Source organism: Podarcis melisellensis (assembly GCF_964234715.1).
Source record: "Podarcis melisellensis genome assembly, chromosome: 15".
Classification (NCBI taxonomy): domain Eukaryota; kingdom Metazoa; phylum Chordata; class Lepidosauria; order Squamata; family Lacertidae; genus Podarcis; species Podarcis melisellensis.
Genome location: NC_138532.1, coordinates 33,038,876 through 33,057,760, shown reverse-complemented (window position 1 = coordinate 33,057,760; position 18,885 = coordinate 33,038,876). Strand labels below are relative to the sequence as shown.

Sequence of the window (18,885 nt, the reverse complement as noted above, 5' to 3'; positions counted from 1 at the left end):
TACTTCCAATGTTCTAGCTTGTTCAAAGTTTGTTTTATTCCCTGCACCCCTCAAAGAAAGATCAGAACACCATTATTTTTTCCAGTTCTTTTACAAGTTGGTTTTGTAAATAAAATTAATTTATTCTACAGCACATTAAAACTTTTTTTCACATTTTAAAAAATCGTATTTACAAATTAACATTTCATTTTGTAATTGCGGCTCCTTCGGTCCTCATTTTCTTCCTTCGTTCTGATTGGCACAGAAGAAATCAATATGGACAAGTGTGCAATTCCAGCCATAATTCTCCATGAAGAAGGGCCCAGCAGTGGAGTATAGCTCTTCTGAACACCATTAATCTCTTTCTTGAGGGGTGGTGGTGGAGCAGGTATGAGGTTATCTACAAAGGTTCCCTCCTTGCTTTTGTATCACATTGTACCACGTGTCCGTTGCGAAAAAATTTCCCAGTATGTTACATCCCCACACAATAAGGCTGCAATGCCTTCATTTATAGACATAAAGACAGGTTCTGGATTTGAAAGTCAAGAGGCATTTATCTCATAGGATGGCGGTTTGTGTCCATGACTTACTTGCTGCTCTAAAAGGTGCTACTGATCAAATGCCACGATTCAGAACTTTCTTTAAAGGAAGAGGTGCAATCAGCAGCTGCCCTTGACAACTGTTCCTGGTGAAGAATGGAAAGGCACCACTTCCGTCAAGAGTTTCCCAGAAATCTTAAAGAAAACCATGGAAACAGGTAGGTGGTAAGGCTACCAACTGAGAACCGGTCCCAAGAAAACAGGCAAGGTGGTTTTGCATTCTGCATTCAAAGCTCTCATAGTTGTGGTGGTTTGGCCTAAGAAACACTGATGGGACAAGTAGCTGTTCTTCAGCGTGGGACAAATGTAAGATCACCTACAAATTAAGGACAACTTTGGCCAATTTAATAACGCAAATTACTCATTTGGAAACTCCCTTTGGTGTAACATCTTTACTGCACGTGCTCATGTAATATTGATAGGAATTATTTAGGTTTATATTTAAACTAATATTCATATTTGAAGTCCGTCTTCTAATTTGACCCTACTGTAACTATGTCCCTTCCTTCCTTCCTTCCTTCCTTCCTTCCTTCCTTCCTTCCTTCCTTCCTTCCTTCCTTCCTTCCTTCCTTCCTTCTTTCCTACCTACCTACCTACCTACCTACCTACCTACCTACCGGAACTTTTTTTTTGTCAAAGGAATGAATACCTCACATATGGAATTACTGCTTTCGTACACAATTATCAGTTGGGCATGTTTTGAAACCGCAGTACTGCTGTTACCTTGCCAAGCTGATCTGATAGGTGAGTGACAATGTGACAGGCTAATAAGAGCAAATGCTTCTTTAAGAGTGGCTGCTAAGTGACACATCTCTCCAATCTCTCTGGTTTAGACTGCAATCCCAAACAGACTCAGTGGAAGCAAGGGTCAAATGAACATAGCAAGGCTTCTTTTCAAGTAAACATAAACAGGATTGCACTAGAGTTGTGTTGCAAACCCAACACAGTAGTTTCTTCAGTTTCAGTATTTACACACAGGTGCTGGAACAGTGCAGGGACCACCCCCCCCCTTTATCTCCAACATCCCACTTGATTTTGATTCTGGGTTGATGTGTAGCTTAGTTAGTAGTTTAGGGGGGCAAAGAGCAAGGGAGAGATGACAGAGGTGTATAAAATTATATATGGCAGGGAGAAAGTGGATAGAGGAAGGTTTTTGTCTCTCTTCTTGCCTAACCACCGGGGCCATCCATGAAACTGAAGGGTGGAAGATTGAGGACAGAGAAAAGGAAGGAGTTCTTTACACTGTGCAGTTAAACTACGTAATTTGCTGCTGCAAGATGCAGTAGTGGCCGCCAATTTGAATGGCTTTGAAATATGTATTTGCGGAGGATAAGGCCATCATGCTGGCTACATTGCTTCCAACATGACAGGCAGTATGTCTCAGTACCACTTGCAGTTGCTGTTGTACTTGAGCCCTGCTTACAGGCTTCCTGCGGCCATCTGGTTGGCCACTGTGAGAACAGGATGCTGGACTACAGAAGCCTTTCGTCTCATCCCAGAGGCTCTTCTTTCCTTACGCTCTTACAAAGGAGTTAATGGGCATTGTTTTGGGCTAGATTTCTTTGCCTTTAGCTTAAGACTCTTCAGTTAATTTGAGTTCCGAGGCTGCTTGGTTGAAGTTGTTTGATTTATACATATTAATGCTGAACAGGAATTTCTGCAAGCTAGACAAGGACAGGTTTATGATGTAGAGTTTGCAGCTTCCTGTCACTGCTCCGGGCAGGCTTCATTAAGTAACTGTATACAGTGGGTCAGAAACCTGAGATTCCTTGAAGATTAAGCCATAATCTGTTATAGCTCAGTTTACAGGATTCTAGTGGCTCTATCCCATCACAAGCATGTATTAGAACAAGGGTGGGCAGTAGGTAGATCAAACCTACTAGCAGAGCGCCAGATAATTTGAAAAAGATTGACATGGGACTCTGACTTCCTCTTGTGTAATAATTGGGGGGCGGTCTTTCCCCCTTCCCTCAATTAGGCTGCTGAAGTCAATGTAGCTTATGAGTAAACCAGAAATGGTGTTTTTTGGGGGGGGGGGTTGAAATCTCTGCTCTGTAGTAGCTCAGGTATAGCTTTGTTTAGGCTAGTCACCCATTGTATGACTCATAGGATACATGCATATATTTCAACACCACTTTGCACTTGAGGTTCTAAGGAAAAGCAGGCCATGGAGGGAAGTATACACCCTGGGAACCCGAAAATATACTTTTATGGAGTAGTAGAATTTTGCACCTGATCTGAGATTTATCCCATTCAAAGGATGTGTGGGATTTCCCTTTGATAGCAGTAAGACCATTTCATTGAGAGATGTGTTGGCAATGAAACATTAAAAGACAGCGTTCTGCACCTACCAGCATCAGAGCCTTTCTTCATGTTCATTTCTTTCAGGGGACATGACATGCAGGAATCCAGTCTTGAAAGGCTGCTGGAATTAAGATGCAACCAATGCTTTCAGGCCACAGCAGACATAACTGCAATCAGGATGTAATGCACCAACTGGTCCGTTGCTATCTGCCAGCTGAAACCTATGAACTAGGGACTGAGAATCTGGCACCCTCCAGATTCTCTTGTATTACAGTTCCCATCATCCACAGTCCCTGGTTATGCTGGTTGAGGCTGATGGGAGCTGTAGTCCAACAGCATTTGGTAGGCCACAGGCCCCCTGTTATAAACCATTATCCAGTCATGTGTGGCTTCTGTTGTGCCAACCCCGCCCCCCCAAATACTGATCACTGACTGCCCAGACATAACATTTGCAACATTGATTGAGTTGGGATTCTTAGAACCTGATGGATGTTTGTTTGTTGGAAAGTGGTGCAAAACGTGGAGACAATTCCATGTTGTGCGTCTGGAATATAGTTAGGCAAATTAAGAATATATGGAACTGCCTGATGGGAGTGCTTCTAGACATGGACAATTTAGCAGCACCAAATCTTTGCTCTTCTGCCTGGAATTGGAACAACAACTCTGCTTTCAGACTCAGGTCCTTCTTACAATCATAAAATTGCAGAGTTGGAAGGGACCTTGGGGGTAATCTAGTTCACCCCCTGCAAAGCAGGAATCTTTGGCCCAACGTGGGGCTCAAACCCATAACCCTGAGATTAAGATTCTCATGCTCTGCCAACGGAGCTATCCCTGCTTTTATGGAACCTTTCCCTAGCAAATAAGTCCAGCCTATCTTTGTTGGGTTTTGAGAGAGCTCTAAAGGTGTGTGTGTGTGTGTGTGTGTGTGTGTGTGTGTATTAATTTCAATCTGCATATGATCGATTGTTGGGCTTTCAGCAATTGTCCGTGCTCATTTTTACAGGGGTGTACAGTGATTTATACCTTGTTGTTTTTATATATTGTTAGATTTTTTTTATATACCATCTTTTGAGGGCAATGTACTCTGAAAGGTAGTTTAAAATTAAACATTTTGTGGGGAAGGGGTTAAATACTGCTTTCCCCATCCTCACTGCACTCCCAATTCCTTCTCTATTTTTTAATTATTTTTTTGGAGCGGGGCAGGGTGGGCAGGGAGAGAAAAGAAACAGAAATAAATGAACACTGTTTGGAAAGGGAAGAGGTACAAGTAACAGAGTTGATTCCTAGAGAAGAGAGGTGGACTATATAGAGAAATAAAAGTCTGCAGCAATCAATACAGGCCACATCCAGCCAAGGAAGCTACTAAATAGTAGCACAATAGGCCAGCTGCTCCTGGGGAAACTAGATAACTGTTCCATTGTGGGGCTTTCTGTGGGGTTTCTTTTAAGAGTTGGATTATCTGCACACACAAAAATGGAAGCTGAAGAGGGAAAAAACACATGGGAGGAGCATGTCATCATGCGGATACACCATAAAAGTAGGTGAACACGGTGTGGCCGTTCCTCCACAGTGAATGCTCAGAGTGGAAGCCCTTATGAAATCAGATTTCTGGGTCCATCTAGTCCACACCAAAAGGGAGCAACTGGTACCTGTTCCTTGGGCAGCCTCTGCCTCTGGTTTGCATCAATGTCAGGCAGCACCATACATCCTTTGCGCACAACTGTACTCCAGCACCAAATGTGGAGTTCTTCAAGAGGAGGAGACGAAGACTATCATGAGCCCAACTATTTACAGTGAAGATGAAGAGGACCACAGAACCCACACCACACAAGACAGCAGCAATCCAAGAAACAGTTCCTTTGTTAGCTTTCCCTCTAAAACCCTTGGGTCCTGGTGATGAGTTAGCTACTAGGGGGCTCAGTCCCAATGCAGTTAAAGTTTTACAAACACTTCTTGTTTCCATCTGAATGAGACCATTAGGGTGGGAACAAATAAGAGGTAAAGAGGTCTGGCTCCATAGAGATGCAGGAAAGAGCATCCCTATTTCTGGATCATGCTCCCGATATCCAGGTGGCAACCATCAGGAGGGTGTGTGTGTTTTTCACTCTGTCCTTTAGCTTCAGGAGCTTGCTATCATTGACCATCCTTCTTGCCCAGACTGGAATAGGAAGGGCCACCTTCAGTTCATAGTATGGGAAGAAGACAGGGAAGGAAACCCTTTGCAGGCCAAAGAGATGGAGGTGCCACACACACACAGAGGCCAGGAGAATGCCAAAACTGTTGCGATAAGCAGTAAACCAGTGAAGAGGCAGAAACCTCAATAGGTGTATTAGATCTCCCCACCCAGGAGGGAGGGAAAAGAGAGACACCAGGCCACACTGAAAACCAACCATTCCCCACCAGAAGCATCAGTAGAATGAATATTGGTTCTCCACGGCTCTGGTTCTGTTGCGCGAGCCCTCGCTTTCGTGGTAATCCTCTGCCCCAATGGCAGCAGAATCGAACAGGCGCTCGGTGCTGTTGCTTCGGCTTCGGGCGCTCAGGGTTCCCTCCATCCGATGGTACAGCGAGTGGCTGGCTGAGGAGGAGGAAGAGGAAGTGGTGCCCTCAGAAGGGGAGGCTGGCTGGAAGGTGACAGGGACGAAGCTGGAGAAGTAGTGTTGCGACTGCAGGTCGTTTCTGCAAGTGGGCTGCTGAGAGGCCACAGCGGGGGATGGGCTGACCTCTGAAACAGGAAAAGGAAGTTAGCTGTCACAGACACCAGCAGCCACATAGCGGTGGGCCTGACCTATGCAGATCCCTGGTTTTTCAAACTGAAGTTTTACAATCACGTATCCAACATACATCATAAAAACAAGATTCCAAAGAATCTCCTAGACTTCCCTCCTCCCCTTTGTGGGTCCTACTGTTAATCATTTCCTCCTTTCATAATAATCCAAATCTTTCATAATAATCCAAATCTTTCATAATAATCCAAATATTTTACATCTCCATTATATCCATTAAATTCACCATTAAACTGCAAGTCTTATTCCAATCCTACTAGCGATTTTAACTGTTTTTAAGATAAATTATAAATTTCCCCCATTTCTTTTTAAAATTTTGTTCTCCCTGATTTCTGATTCTTCCAGTCATTTTTGCCATTTTGGCATAATCCATCAACTTCATCTGCCATTCTTCTCTGGTCAGGACTTTATCTTCTTTCTATCTGTGGGCCAATAACATCTGCGCAGCTGTGGTCACATACATAAATAATCTTTTCTGCTACATTGGGCCATCTACCGTATTTTGATTATGGGTCACTAATGTTTTTTAAACAGTGAGGACTGGCCTAGTTCACTTCATCAGATGGGATAAAGTGTTATCCAGACTTCCACGGATATGCACAGTGTGTGTTTGTATGTGTGGCAGGATAATATTTCATACATTTGATGAAGTGAACTGTAGGCCCACAAAGGTTTAAGCCATAACAACACTGGTTAAAGTCTTTTAGGTGCCACGAGACTCTAGCTTTTGTTGCATGAGACTAACCCCATGAAGACAGCTGACCACAGACGAATTATCTGCGGTTTTCATTCTTTGCTCAGGCAGGCCTCATCTGGGGTTGAGACAGAAAGAATGGGGATTTAACCTACCTGGCAAGGGACTCTGGGCCACCACATAGCTGCGGAGTGTTATATCAGCGGAACCGCCTGACTCCAGGGGTATGGGGTGCATGTGAAAATGCCTCAGCATATCAAATATAGTCTGGAACCAGAGATGTTGGACGTGGCACTGGCCGTTTTCATTCAAGGACAGGCGCAGGTGCTGTAAGAGATTAGAAGGTGAATGAATGAATGAATTTTTAACCAACTACCACAGAATCGTAAGATAATATTGTAGGAAGGGAGACCAATGGTCATCTAGTCCAACCCCCTGAAATGCAGAAAGCACAGCTGAAGGATCTTGACAGATGGCCATCCATCCTCTGATTAAAAACCTCCAATGAAGGAGTCTGCCACATTCCAAGGCAGTCTGTTCCACCGTCAAACTCCTCTTACCATCAGATAGTTCTTCCTAATATTTAGTCAGACTCTCCTTTCTTGCAATTTGAATCCACTGGGTTCAGGTCCTAATCAATGGAGCAGCAGAAAACAAGCTTGTTCTGTGTGGCAGCCCTTCAGATACTTAAAGACGATGCATACCACTTGCATCTAATGGTTGTGTTTTGATCTGTGTTTCCAATGTCTTTCTTAATCTGCTTATTTGTGCCTTTTCCAGAAAGAGCTGTTATTTCCAAGAAAGCTCTGTGCTGGAACTTTAATGATTTAGAATACTTATATCCCAATTTTATATTTCCCCCAAAGTTCTTAAATCGGCTTTTGAAAGGTTGACACAATACAGACACATTCAAGTGTAGCATCAGGAACGGAAGTAAGATGGTGCCGATGCAAAACAGACCTCACCTGGGGGGATCACTGCCATCTTGGAACTTCTCACTGCTCAGAGAAGTGGGGTGAGCATACTAACAATTCATTTTAATTTCAGTAAGCTAAATTTCAGGTGGCGCCAACAGAACAGGATGGGAGAACATGGGGCTTCCATTGATCTGCCAGCTTTGTATCTGCTTGATGCATGCAAATGAACACATATCCCTCACTCAACTAGCCCAAGTAGTGGCAAAGAATCAAGGGCTGTTGTGCCTGCAAGACACGTTGCAGCATTCCCACTGCCTCCCCCTCTGTTATTGGGAGCAGGCAAGGCAGCCGTGTCTTTAGATTTTGGCTGCTTTCCTCTACCTGGCACTCATGAAGCTCTCCATGCCAGACACCAGGCAATTAACAAGCCAAAGTAGTCATCGTGGTTTTGGTTGGTGGTTTCTAAGCCTCTGGCTGTTTTACTATTTTATGCTTATGTACTGGCATGTTGCCAAGTTCCAGTGACTCCTTTCAACCGGAAGGTTTATTCCCAACCCCCGAAACAATATTTGCAACCAAAACCCTTCAGCGGCAATGCAGATCAGCTTGGAGATGGAGAGCTGCTGCCAACCAGGGTAGACAATACTGAGCTAGATGGGCCAGCAGTATAAAGGCAGGTTCCTGTGAACCAAGAAGTCATCAAATCTTAACTTTAAATGCTCAAGGCAGGCTAACAGCTCAGGGAAACACAACTGTTGTAGCTCCAGGATAAAACCAAAACGGTCCCTTGACAACTTGGGACCAACTTCCTTAAAGGATTGCCTTGCCCCTTATATGCCCACCATTTCAGGTGCCACATAATAATTCTGCACTTGTAAGAAACTGAACTTTTAGCTTGGCAGCATCTACACTTTGGAATTCCTCCCCATAGACCCCAGACAGGCACCTTCATTGTTCTCTTTTCGGAGCCAGCTAAAAACATTTTTGTTCAGGCAAGCCTATCCCGACACGTGGGTGTGTTTTAGTCTGCTTTGGGCTATTGCCAATTTTAATTCTATTTCAAATAATAATAATAATTACTGATTTTAACTCTTGTCTTTTGTTGACAATTTTAATGTTTGTTTTATTTTTATGTCTGTAAACTGCTTAGAGGTTTTGCATACAATCAAGCAGCACTTTTGCCATATTGATCACTTTTTTTACCAAGGTAACTCAAAGTGACTTAGAATATATTTAAAAATGCATGCATTAAAATTGCATTAAAATCTAAAAGATAATCCAGACAATTAAAAGCCAAAAAAACTCATGCCTGGTGGGAAATGCATATTATTGCCTGGTACCTAAAGCTATGCAATGATGGTGTCAGGTGAGCCTTCCTGGGGAGAGAATTCCACAAGCAGGGAGCTGCCATAGAAAGTCTCTTCTCATGTTGCCACCCTCCAGACCTCCCATGGAAGAAGGGCCACAGCTGAGAGTATATTGTTATAAAGATCCATCCATTCATGAATAATGGTCACCTGCCTTGGCTTTCCCCTGGAAGTTAAAGGTCAGCACATATTCGCCTGGCCGTGTTTCACTCTGTCGAATGACAAACAGCCCATGGCTTCTGGCTCCACCGAACAGGACCAGCTGAGCAGCTTTGACCCGTGATAGCGTCCCATGGAACCAAGGGAAATCCAGAAGGTTGAGCTCCGCTTCCGTCTCACTTTCCTCCCCTGTCCCAGTTGAGAGAAGAAGGAGGAGGAAGTCAAATGCTGGAATATTATGCTCCAAATTCTACTGCAAGGAAGTGAGATTCTGCAGGTGGGTTATTCATTGAAGGTGTGTTCTGCAGCATGTTCTTGACATAGTAGCAAGGCACCAGTGGTGGATTTATTCTGCTTGTAGTTTGTTTTGCAATGCTTCCCAAATGCTAACATATTCTTGCTGTTTGGAGGGGCTATAGCGTAACTAAACTAAAACCAGAACCTTTGAGCTATAAAAAGTTAAGGGATTTCATCAGGAACTTATAGGATATGCATTGATTGGAAATGAAGCAGTGTGGCCACCCTAAAACATTTGCAGGAGGGTGTCCTTTCACAATGCAGTCTCTCCAGTGAGGAAAGTTGTATTTGTATGGCAGATGTGTTTTGCCAAATTCACAGATCACATTTTTAGGTGAATGCTTAAAAAAATGTAACCTATGAATCAGAACCACGCGATCTTGCTTTGGGATCACCTTCAGTTCTGAAAATTGGTACAAGTGTGGAATATAAATAATTAGGAACATTGGCCAGCACACAAACACCCGCACCCACACACACCAGCAAACCATCTGAACTGTTTGAAGGATGCATGCTATTCTGTTTAACTGCAAACCTTGTGTAACTGATCTGGGCAGAGCACACACATGCATGCACGCACACACACAACTTTGATTTGACATAGCAAGCTGCCTGATACCAGGTCAGACTGTTCATTTGTTCAGCCCAGTATTAAAGACCTGCCTCACTCAGCTGCCCCACTAGACCTCCCCTGTTCAACCAAATTGGAAGACACACCAAACTTGCCATAGCTGAGGGCTGTCCCGGGAGGGAGAGCTCCAGAAATGAAATTAGCACACTGTCTGGAAAATGAGCAAAACTGAACCACCTGTATCAACAGTGGGCCAACAGATTACAAATTACACAATTCCAAATAACAGGGAAAAAAGTGTTATGGGGAGCAGGGGAGAGCTGTTCACATTTCTTCCAGGAAACACGGTACCTGCAGTATGGCTACCAGTAGCTGATGACTCCAAAGTCTGTAGGAAGTTATCCAATGGGACATGAGCTCTGTATTCTCCTGCAGAGTCCCTGATCCGACCATGCGGTGCTGTGACAACAGTGGCAGGATTTGGCATAGTGTCTGGGGCAGCAGAGCCTGCACATCTGTCCTGAAACCGGGAGGTATCTGGAAAAAGAATTCCGCTGTTAAAAAAAAACCCCAAATCCATTCTCAAGGCTTCAAACAACTTCTCTCTTTTTCTGCAAAGCAATTCCTGCATTGGACCAGATGACCTTTGGGGTGTATCCCAATTCTACATGCTATGATTCCAATTCACATGATGTCATTAGCATTTTTATCCCACTCTTCAGCCAGAAAAGGTTCCCAGAGCAACTTACAAATATCATTGATAATATAGTCCCTGCCTTCAGCTTCACATTGTAAGAGACACAATACAAAAGGAAAAGGAAGTAGGAGGGAGCAGGAAAACATCAAGCTCAAACTCAGATTCTTAGTTACAAGTGTTATGCCACCAATGGGTATACATTCTGCATTTATTGATTATTTGGGGGCAAGGGGGTAAAGCTTAATTAAATCCTAAGGTATCTGTTTGAGCGGAGATTATATCAGGACATAAGAAATGGGCATATGTACCCCAAGGAACATAGATTCTATCAAACTACCAGGAAAAGGGAGTTAAATAAAATTGCTGTAAGTTGTTTTGGTGATTTGGAGATTTAATCCAAAATCAAATAAGATTTAAGCTTGTTTGTGTCTCTGGTATCCTCTCTCCTATATTATGGATGTATGTTCTGTACTATTTCATTAATACTATTGCTGCAGGTTTGTCATGGCCTTTGGCTAAGACAATAAACTTACAAACCTGAACTTGTAACTTGCACTACCTTTTAATTCAACTAAAAAACACACACCCAAGTGTACTTCTCCAATCATAGAAAAACCTCTTTTTTGTATGCATGGGTTATTGGGGCCAGAGTGTACACATTAAAAAGTAAATAAATCTGATTTAAAAGTCTTGTTACCAGCAGCCAGGAACTCGCAGCTACAAGAGGACACTCTGCTTGGCAGGCAAGCCCCCTGGGTGCAGGAGGAGAGTTCGATGTCGTCCCCACTGTCTCTGGAAGAAATGAGCAAGCAGTTGGATACAAGATATTGCACCAGTGACTCTCTGCAAGTATATGCATACATCTTTTTTTTAAAGTGTCAGTGTTCTAGATTCACTGATCTCTCAAATGAAAGTACAGCTGTTTTAGACGCACCAGACCATGTACCATAAACAAACCCCATATTGCTAACATCTCTCCTTCTGTCTCAGGTGAGTGGAGACTCCAGCAGAAGCCTCCATGGCTTCAAGAAGGGCCCTAGCTGGAATGAAGGGCCTAGGTGATGTGGTTTCTCTTCATCCGGTAACATTTCTACTGAATTATGTAGAAGGATCAATATGGAAAGTACATAAGGAAATGATCTCTCAATCTGTTAGCAGTTGCCAAATTTTTATATGCTGGCAAATGGAGAATGGCAACAGTCCCAATGGTCAAAGAATGGCACAACAAAACATGCGGCTATACAATAATGGCAAAGTTAGCTTATTATATAAGGTTCAAGGAATACAGTTATAGACAAAATATTTTCATGTTAAGATGGAAGAAATATGTGGATTATTGAAGGTTTTACTGAGTATTTCTAAGTGTTTGTTACTGATTCTCAATGTTCTGAGGAGGAGGATGAGAATTGCAGATTATTATTTTTTTGTTTAATCTGTCTTTTTTGTGTTGATATGTATGGAAGATTAAACATTGAATAAAATACTTAAAACTGAAAAAAATGCCTATATGTTTACCACTAATTTGGGGGTACCATTTGGAGGCTAATGAAAATCAGGATCTTGAAAAATTTTCTGAATAAAATCCCTGTGGAGCAGTATGAGCGCTGTACTGCCATATGCCTATCACCATTTACACAACAAGCTTTTCTGAACTTCAAGGGCACTCAATTCAGCAAACCCAATCTCAGCGCCTCCTGCCATCTTACCCAGGATCTATGCAGTCTTGTATATCTGCCACCCAGGAGTGTTTCTGCAACGAATCAATCGTTTCCAAGATATACTCAGCACCGTTTTCTACCTGGATGAAAAAAACACAAGGGGGGGGGGAGCCATTCTTTGTGGTATCTTAAAACAAAAAAACATCCTTCATCTCTCCACATTCCCACACACTTGTACAAAGACTCAACGGGATCCAGGATTCACCCTTAGAAAAGTGTGAACGAATAAAATGATTCCTCAGATCAAGAAAAGAGTGCGTTTCTCCCATCAGCTAGCACCTGGAGTCTCACAAGTCCATTATTATTGAAGGTGCATGTCTGCATCATGCAATTTGAACACACAATTTCATTGTGTGCATTTCTCTCTCTACTATACGGCTGAAAGAAAGGCAGATGTTCAGGTGTGTGGCCTAGAGGGGAGGCTTTGCTTTGAGGGGAGCAACATGCCCCCAAAGAGAAATACATCTGGGGTGAGGGAAGGGACGACATTCCCTCCCCTAAATGAAAGGTTGAAACCTGGGTAGGAGAGGGAAGGGGTTGGGGGTTTGCCTAGGGAGTTTAAAGTGTGGTGAGGCAAACTTGGTTTGACTCCCCAACTTCCTCCATCCTAGCCTAGAAGGTGCGGAGATAAATGGCTTCCCCACATACGCACAAAAGAACGGTGCGAGAGGAAACTGGAGGAGCGAGAGGAACATGGGAGCATTGTATAGAGAGGCATTTTACGGATTAATGGGACCCTTAGCATGCCCTACACTGCAAAGCAGGTGGAGGACAGAGTCAGCTCCCTGCCACCCTGGAAGGGGGTACAGGTGGATAGCTAGAGATGAACCTGGGGTAAAATGGAAGGGTTTGGTGATGTGGTGACAAGTTACTCAGGCAGTCTTGAATCTTCAGCTCTCCCAGTTGAAACATAGAGGGAAACTGAGGCAGGTAGGGCAAGTGAGCAGAAGGGCACCCCTTAGTTTTAAAAAAACTGCTGGTTTTGCCCATATTTTGACAATCTTCTTTGTATATACAGTGGTACCTTGGTTGTCAAACAGCTTGGCTCCCTAAGAAATTGGCTCCCAAATGCTGCAAACCCGGAAGTGGGTGTTCCAGTTTGCAAATGTTTTTCGGAAGCTGAATGTCCGACGCGGCTTCTGATTGAGTGCAGGAAGCTCCTGCAGCCAATCAGAAGCTGCGCCTTAATTTTCAAACGGTTCCAGGACACTCTCTCTCTCTCTCTCTCTCTCTCTCTCTCTCTCTCTCTCTCTCTCTCTGTGTGTGTGTGTAAGGTTTGGTGTTACTGGTTTTTTTAATGCATTTTTAAATTAATTTTCAATATTAACATAATACTAACCATAAAAAGAAATAAACAAGGGAAGAGACAATAGATATTTTAAGCATGGTATGTGCAAACATAGGGATTATATCTGACAGCAAAAGCAAAACGGAAAGAAAAAATCCACTAGACAAGAAAATACAGTGGTAGGATGAGATTTATGAGGATAATAAAATCTTAATATCTGGAAATATGGTCTGACCCCGCCAAAGGAAGATGGTCATTTAGTGGATGGCTAGTACAGGTTGGGTTAGAAAGGTTAAAAGAGACCAAGTTTCCTCAAATTTATCCTCTTTTTTTGCTCCGGCTAAGCTTGTTCTTTTGGGTCAATTTCTCTCACACAGCCAGTTTCCAAACTTTACACCACCACCAACCTTCTAATGTAAAAATAGAGGAGTGGTTCTATTTTGGCTGCTGCTAAAAGCAACAAAATTACTTGATTCATGTCCTCAGGAAAAACAGAAAACAGAGTTGAGACTGGGGATTTAAGGAATAACCTGAGAGGCAACAGAAGAATTGGGGGCGGGGCAAAACCCTCATCCAAAAAGCACATGTGATGTTCAAACAACGTTAGTGGGATTTCAAGAAGCACTGTGAAAGCTGAGATGTATTGTTAAAAAGAAATAAGAGTAGTGGGAGGGAAGATTAATGACAATGCTAAGAAAGGAATGCGTAACCAAGAGGCAGAGATGGATGATTGACAGAGAAGCTGAGGGAAGTCCAAAAAAAGAGAGAATTTGTTTGTCAAAGATTGGATAAAATTGTATATTTGTGTTGTAAATCAATAAAAATTATTTTTTTAAAAAAAAACCTCATCCAAAAAGAGTGTACCATGGAGCAAGTCCACCACATGTGAAAGGAAGTACCCAACCCTAGACGACCTCTCCAACACTTGTTGGAAGACCCTGGGTCCATGTGAACCAATTTCACATGAGTAGAATAGCACCTCAGCACCACTTTTATCATAGATCCCTTAACGTTGAAAAAAAATAATAACCTTAATAGGGGTTTCTGCCATACCACTTTGCAAAGACTTATCACTGATAGTCCCAAGTAATCTTCCCAAAAAGCTTTTAAACTCACATTAGATTTCATGGAACATGACCGCAAACCTTTATAAATGATACGATTCCACTCTTGAGATTTCCCCCAGAAATATGTAAGTTTTCAAAGAATGCCAACTATCTCACTGAATCCCCTGTATGAACTATATGTCTAGCAGACAAGTGAATTTGAACTAGCAGGAACCATGAAGGTGTCACATCCTCCGGTTTTTCTAAAAGCTGGGGTGCGCTCGATGGTCTAAAAATACCCTTGGATTCCCAGCCCCTAAATTGTGCACATTTATCAGAATCTTTAAAACAGGAATGCTGTGTTAAGGGAATTAAAGGTGTTTACTGGTATTTTTAATGAATATTTTATATTGTTCTCTGTAAACTGCTTTGAGGTTTTAGTCCATTTCGTGGTATATAAATCTTTTTATAAACCGTTAAAAAGAATAACAATGCAAAGGCCAACCACGTCACGTCTCATTTTGGCTTCGAATTTCAACTGATGCAAAGGCAATAATTCACCAATGATTGTTGCTGGACTGGGGCAGGAAGATTGAGAAAAGTAAATTTAGCCAGTAAGATGCCCCACCTCATCTCTCATCTCCAGGCCTCTCTGCATCCTATCCTCATCCCATGAATGCTCTCTATAAATTCAGGAAGCTGGAAAATTAATTTGGATTGGGGGGGGGAGGACCTCTAAAAACCAGAAACAAACGAAATCCATTCCCCCAAATCCATTTGTGCAAACACAAAGCAAATGTCAACGTTTTCGTTCATCACAAAAGTGCCTTTTGTCCACCCTGACAGAGAGCTTGGATGGAAGTTTGCATAAGTTCGATTTGCCAAGGAACTGCTCGTGCAGCAGCTAGGCCGGTCTCCATGACAACCCGGCCTGCCCGTAGGGCATCGTTTCATCCCTGAGTTGGCTCTTCAAAAAAGGGAGCCCAGCGCTTACAGGGAGGCAGGCGGTGCAATTTTAATGAAAGGGCAAAAAAAAAAAAAGGAGCGCTCATCACACAAGGAAGGTAGAAGGGCGAAAACTGGACAACGCTTTGAAACAGTGCATCTGCCTCTTCCTTTTGCTACAGGCTTTCAAAAATGGAGGTGTGTGAGACAGACTTGGAGATCTGGGTTTGAATCATGTTTAATGTAAGGTTACCAGACGGCCCCGTTTCCCGGGGATGGTCCCTGGATTTGCAAATCAGTCCACATACAAAATCCATTGAAGTTGAAAAGTTTCCCCAGATTCATTGAAAAAAAATCTGGTAACCTTGGTGGCAATGTAAAAAGGTGAAATACTTCTGGGAGATGATATATAATGAGATGAAAAAAATGTTGAAATATACATTTATAAAGAAACCAGAAGCATTTTTACTGGGCATTGTTGGGAGTGATATAAATAGAAAGGAATGTAAGCTCTTTTTATATGCAATAACACCAGCAAAAATATTATTGGCCCAAAAATGGAAGCAAGAAGAATTACTGATGATTGAAGAATGGAGGATGAAGTTAATGGACTATGCAGAACTAGATAAACTAACAGGAAGGATTCGAAACTGGTGGGACCAGAAATTCATGGAAGACTGGAGTAAATTTACGGACTATTTGAAATGTATTTGTGAAGATCAGACAACGTTTGTAGGTTTGCAAGAAGTTTTGTGAGGAGTATTATTGGAAGAATTGCAAAAATGGAGAAGGGGAAGGATGATTTGTTAAGAGATGTAAAGGCAATATAAAGTTAAGAAATGCATAAGAAGTGGTTAAAACGGTGGATCATCAGAGGTGCTGATGGAAGTCTAAAAAGATTGTATAAGTGATAAATTTTGTGGTACATTTTATAATTTATATGTTGAAATCAATTAAAATTATTATTTTTTTAAAAAAGAAAAAATCTGGTAACCTTAGTTTAATGGACTGCTGACTGCAAATAAAGAAAGTAGGCACCAGTGGCTGATGTGGCAAACACAAGGCTACCACAGGGGGCTTCTCTACCTAAGGTGCCTTACCTTAAGCACAAAGGTGTTGTCCTTGTCTGGCATCTCCAAGGGCATAGTCGTGCGCACCTCGATAATGGCCGACAGAGGGATGCTGACCTTCGCTTTGGAAGCCTGGAGGCCAAAACAGAAAGGGAGTTAAAAAACAAAAAAAGTATATGACAATTGTTTTAGAAATAATAGTTTTCCTCAGGAGATAGCAGAGGCTTGTTCACAGGAAGGAAGGCTGTTCACATGAAGGCAACGTTATTAAAAATGCGATTTCCCTAATCTTCTCCAGCGACGCCAGAATCTTTTAATTAAAAGTACAGCACCCACTGTGAAATAGGAGAAGGAATAGGGAACATTTCATTTACATATTTTCACACACGGCTGTGTTCCAACATCAGCAATAATTTTACATTTCTAAACTTCTTCTTTTTTTTTAAAGTCTTTAAAGAGAAATTAACTATTCAAAAACTCCCATTAATAAAAAAGGTAAAAGCAGCCACAAAGAGCTAAGGAAGGGCAAAAAATTTTAAGAGGAAATATAAAAGGCTTTTCACACACACACACACACACACACACACAGAGAGAGAGAGAGAGAGAGAGAGAGAGAGAGAGAGAGAGAGAGAGAGAGAAAGGCTGGTACAGGTAAGCTAAGATGGACTTCACCCCCAGGAAGGTGTTCTCCTGAGCAGTCTGATCAGAATGAGTGATCTGCTGGAGGCAGCTATTTTCCTCCAATCCCATTCATTCAATGGGGCTTCCGCCCAGTAAATTGTATTCATAGAAAACTGAGCTCTGTTGTTGTTTTTCGTTTTTTAAGGTATTTTTTATTCTGAACTCTGTTGTTGATGATGGACAGTGATAATATAATGGAGTGTGACAACAAATAAATAAATAAATAAATATCCACATCCAGGACTCACATTTTTAGCCCTGAAATCGTATCCTCCATGGTAACATAAATGAAATATGAGTGGGTTGGTGGTTTTTGTTTTGTTTTGTATATTCTATTTCCAAATGCCCAACAGGAGTACTATCTTTAATTTCTTTTATAGCACCTGCTAGCTGAAGAGGGCAATGTCTCTGAGCATGTATAAACTGCCTATCCAGCAACGTTCAGTGGGTGACCACAAGAAATGCAGCGCTGCTACCGAAAGCAGCAACCAGACATGTCACTCCTTTTCTCTTTGCAATGTCAAGTAGAACTTACCTGTGTTATAACGCCAGGACATTTTGCATCTCCCCTGGCCAAATTGGTTCACAGTCAATTATATGCAACAGCAGCCGGGAAATAGAGAACCTAGAACCTTGGACAATATGAAATAGATATCTTCCAACTCTACAATTTTGGGATTCTGTGATTCCACTTAATCAGGTGCACGCCAATCTCCTCATTGGCAAGTCACAAGAGCCCCCATGGGACACTTTGACCAAGTTGCCAGAGGAAAACTTTTGCCACTTGCCACCTAGAACAGAAAAATGTTCTACACCGATGCCACTGAACAATCTACTACATCTTCACCTGCTAGGTCAGAGGAAGTCACACATTTAGTATGAAAATATTGTGAAACGGTTTTGAAATGTCTTTTATAGGGAGATAGTATGGGACGCGGGTGGCGCTGTGGGTTAAACCACCGAGCCTAGGACTTACTGATCAGAAGGTTGGCGGTTCAAATCCCTGCGATGGGATGCTTGGTACCTGCTCCTGCCAACCTAGCAGTTCAAAAGTACGTCAAAGTGTAAGTGGATAAAGAAGATAAAGTAGATAAATAGGTACCGCTCCAGTAGGAAGGTAAACGGTGTTTCTGTGCGCTGCTCCGGTTCGCCAGAAGCGGCTTAGTCATGCTGGCTACATGACCTGGAAGCTGTACGCTGGCTCCCTCGGCCAATAAAGCGAGATGAGTGCCACAACCCCAGAGTCGGTCACGACTGGACCTAATGGTCAGGGGTCCCTTTACCTTTTTAGTATGTCTTTCTATATACATAGAAGTGTAAGGCTGTCATCGCAGAGTCTCCATAGGAGCCACATCACAATCCTGGATCTGCAAGAAGCCAGGACGCAGTGGCGGGTGGAGAGGTTAGGCAGAGTTGATGAGTACTGCAAGGAGAAGTGGAAGCCCCTAGTATAAAACACTTTGCTCAATGTATTTATACTTTCAGTTGTTTCCCACCCCCATGCTTTCTTGTGAACTGCTTGAGTGTAGCATCATCATCATCATCATCATCTATTATTTATACCCAGCCCATCTGGCTGGGTTTCCCCAGCCACTCTGGGCAGCTTCTAACAGAGTATTAAAAACACGATAAGACATCAAACATTAAAAACTTCCCCAAGCAGGGTTGCCTTCAGAGGTCTTCTAAAAGTCAGGTAATGGTTTATTTCCTTGACATCTGATAGGAGGGCGTTCCACAGGGCAGGAGCCACTACCAAGAAGGCCCTCT

The 18,885-nt window shown here is 42.6% G+C and overlaps 1 protein-coding gene across 6 annotated transcripts in view; it reads right to left on the bottom strand.

The window, feature by feature from the left end:
- Positions 1–18,885, bottom strand: part of SH2B2 (SH2B adaptor protein 2) — a 51,345-nt gene continuing 32,460 nt past the window's right edge. For 2 of the 6 annotated variants that reach the window (XM_081890374.1, XM_081890370.1), the window contains exons 3-10: positions 16,468–16,569; positions 12,077–12,168; positions 11,068–11,162; positions 10,025–10,210; positions 8,801–8,994; positions 6,518–6,689; positions 1,192–5,607; positions 1–1,111 (exon numbers count right to left, since the gene is read on the bottom strand). In XM_081890374.1, the coding sequence (XP_081746500.1) occupies positions 5,291–5,607; positions 6,518–6,689; positions 8,801–8,994; positions 10,025–10,210; positions 11,068–11,162; positions 12,077–12,168; positions 16,468–16,569 (1,158 nt within the window). In that variant the 3' untranslated portion in view covers positions 1–1,111; positions 1,192–5,290. Of the gene's footprint in view, positions 1,116–1,191; positions 5,608–6,517; positions 6,690–8,800; positions 8,995–10,024; positions 10,211–11,067; positions 11,163–12,076; positions 12,169–16,467; positions 16,570–18,885 lie in introns of all 6 variants that reach the window. The other 4 variants (XM_081890375.1, XM_081890371.1, XM_081890373.1 and 1 more) reach the window with 4 other exon arrangements.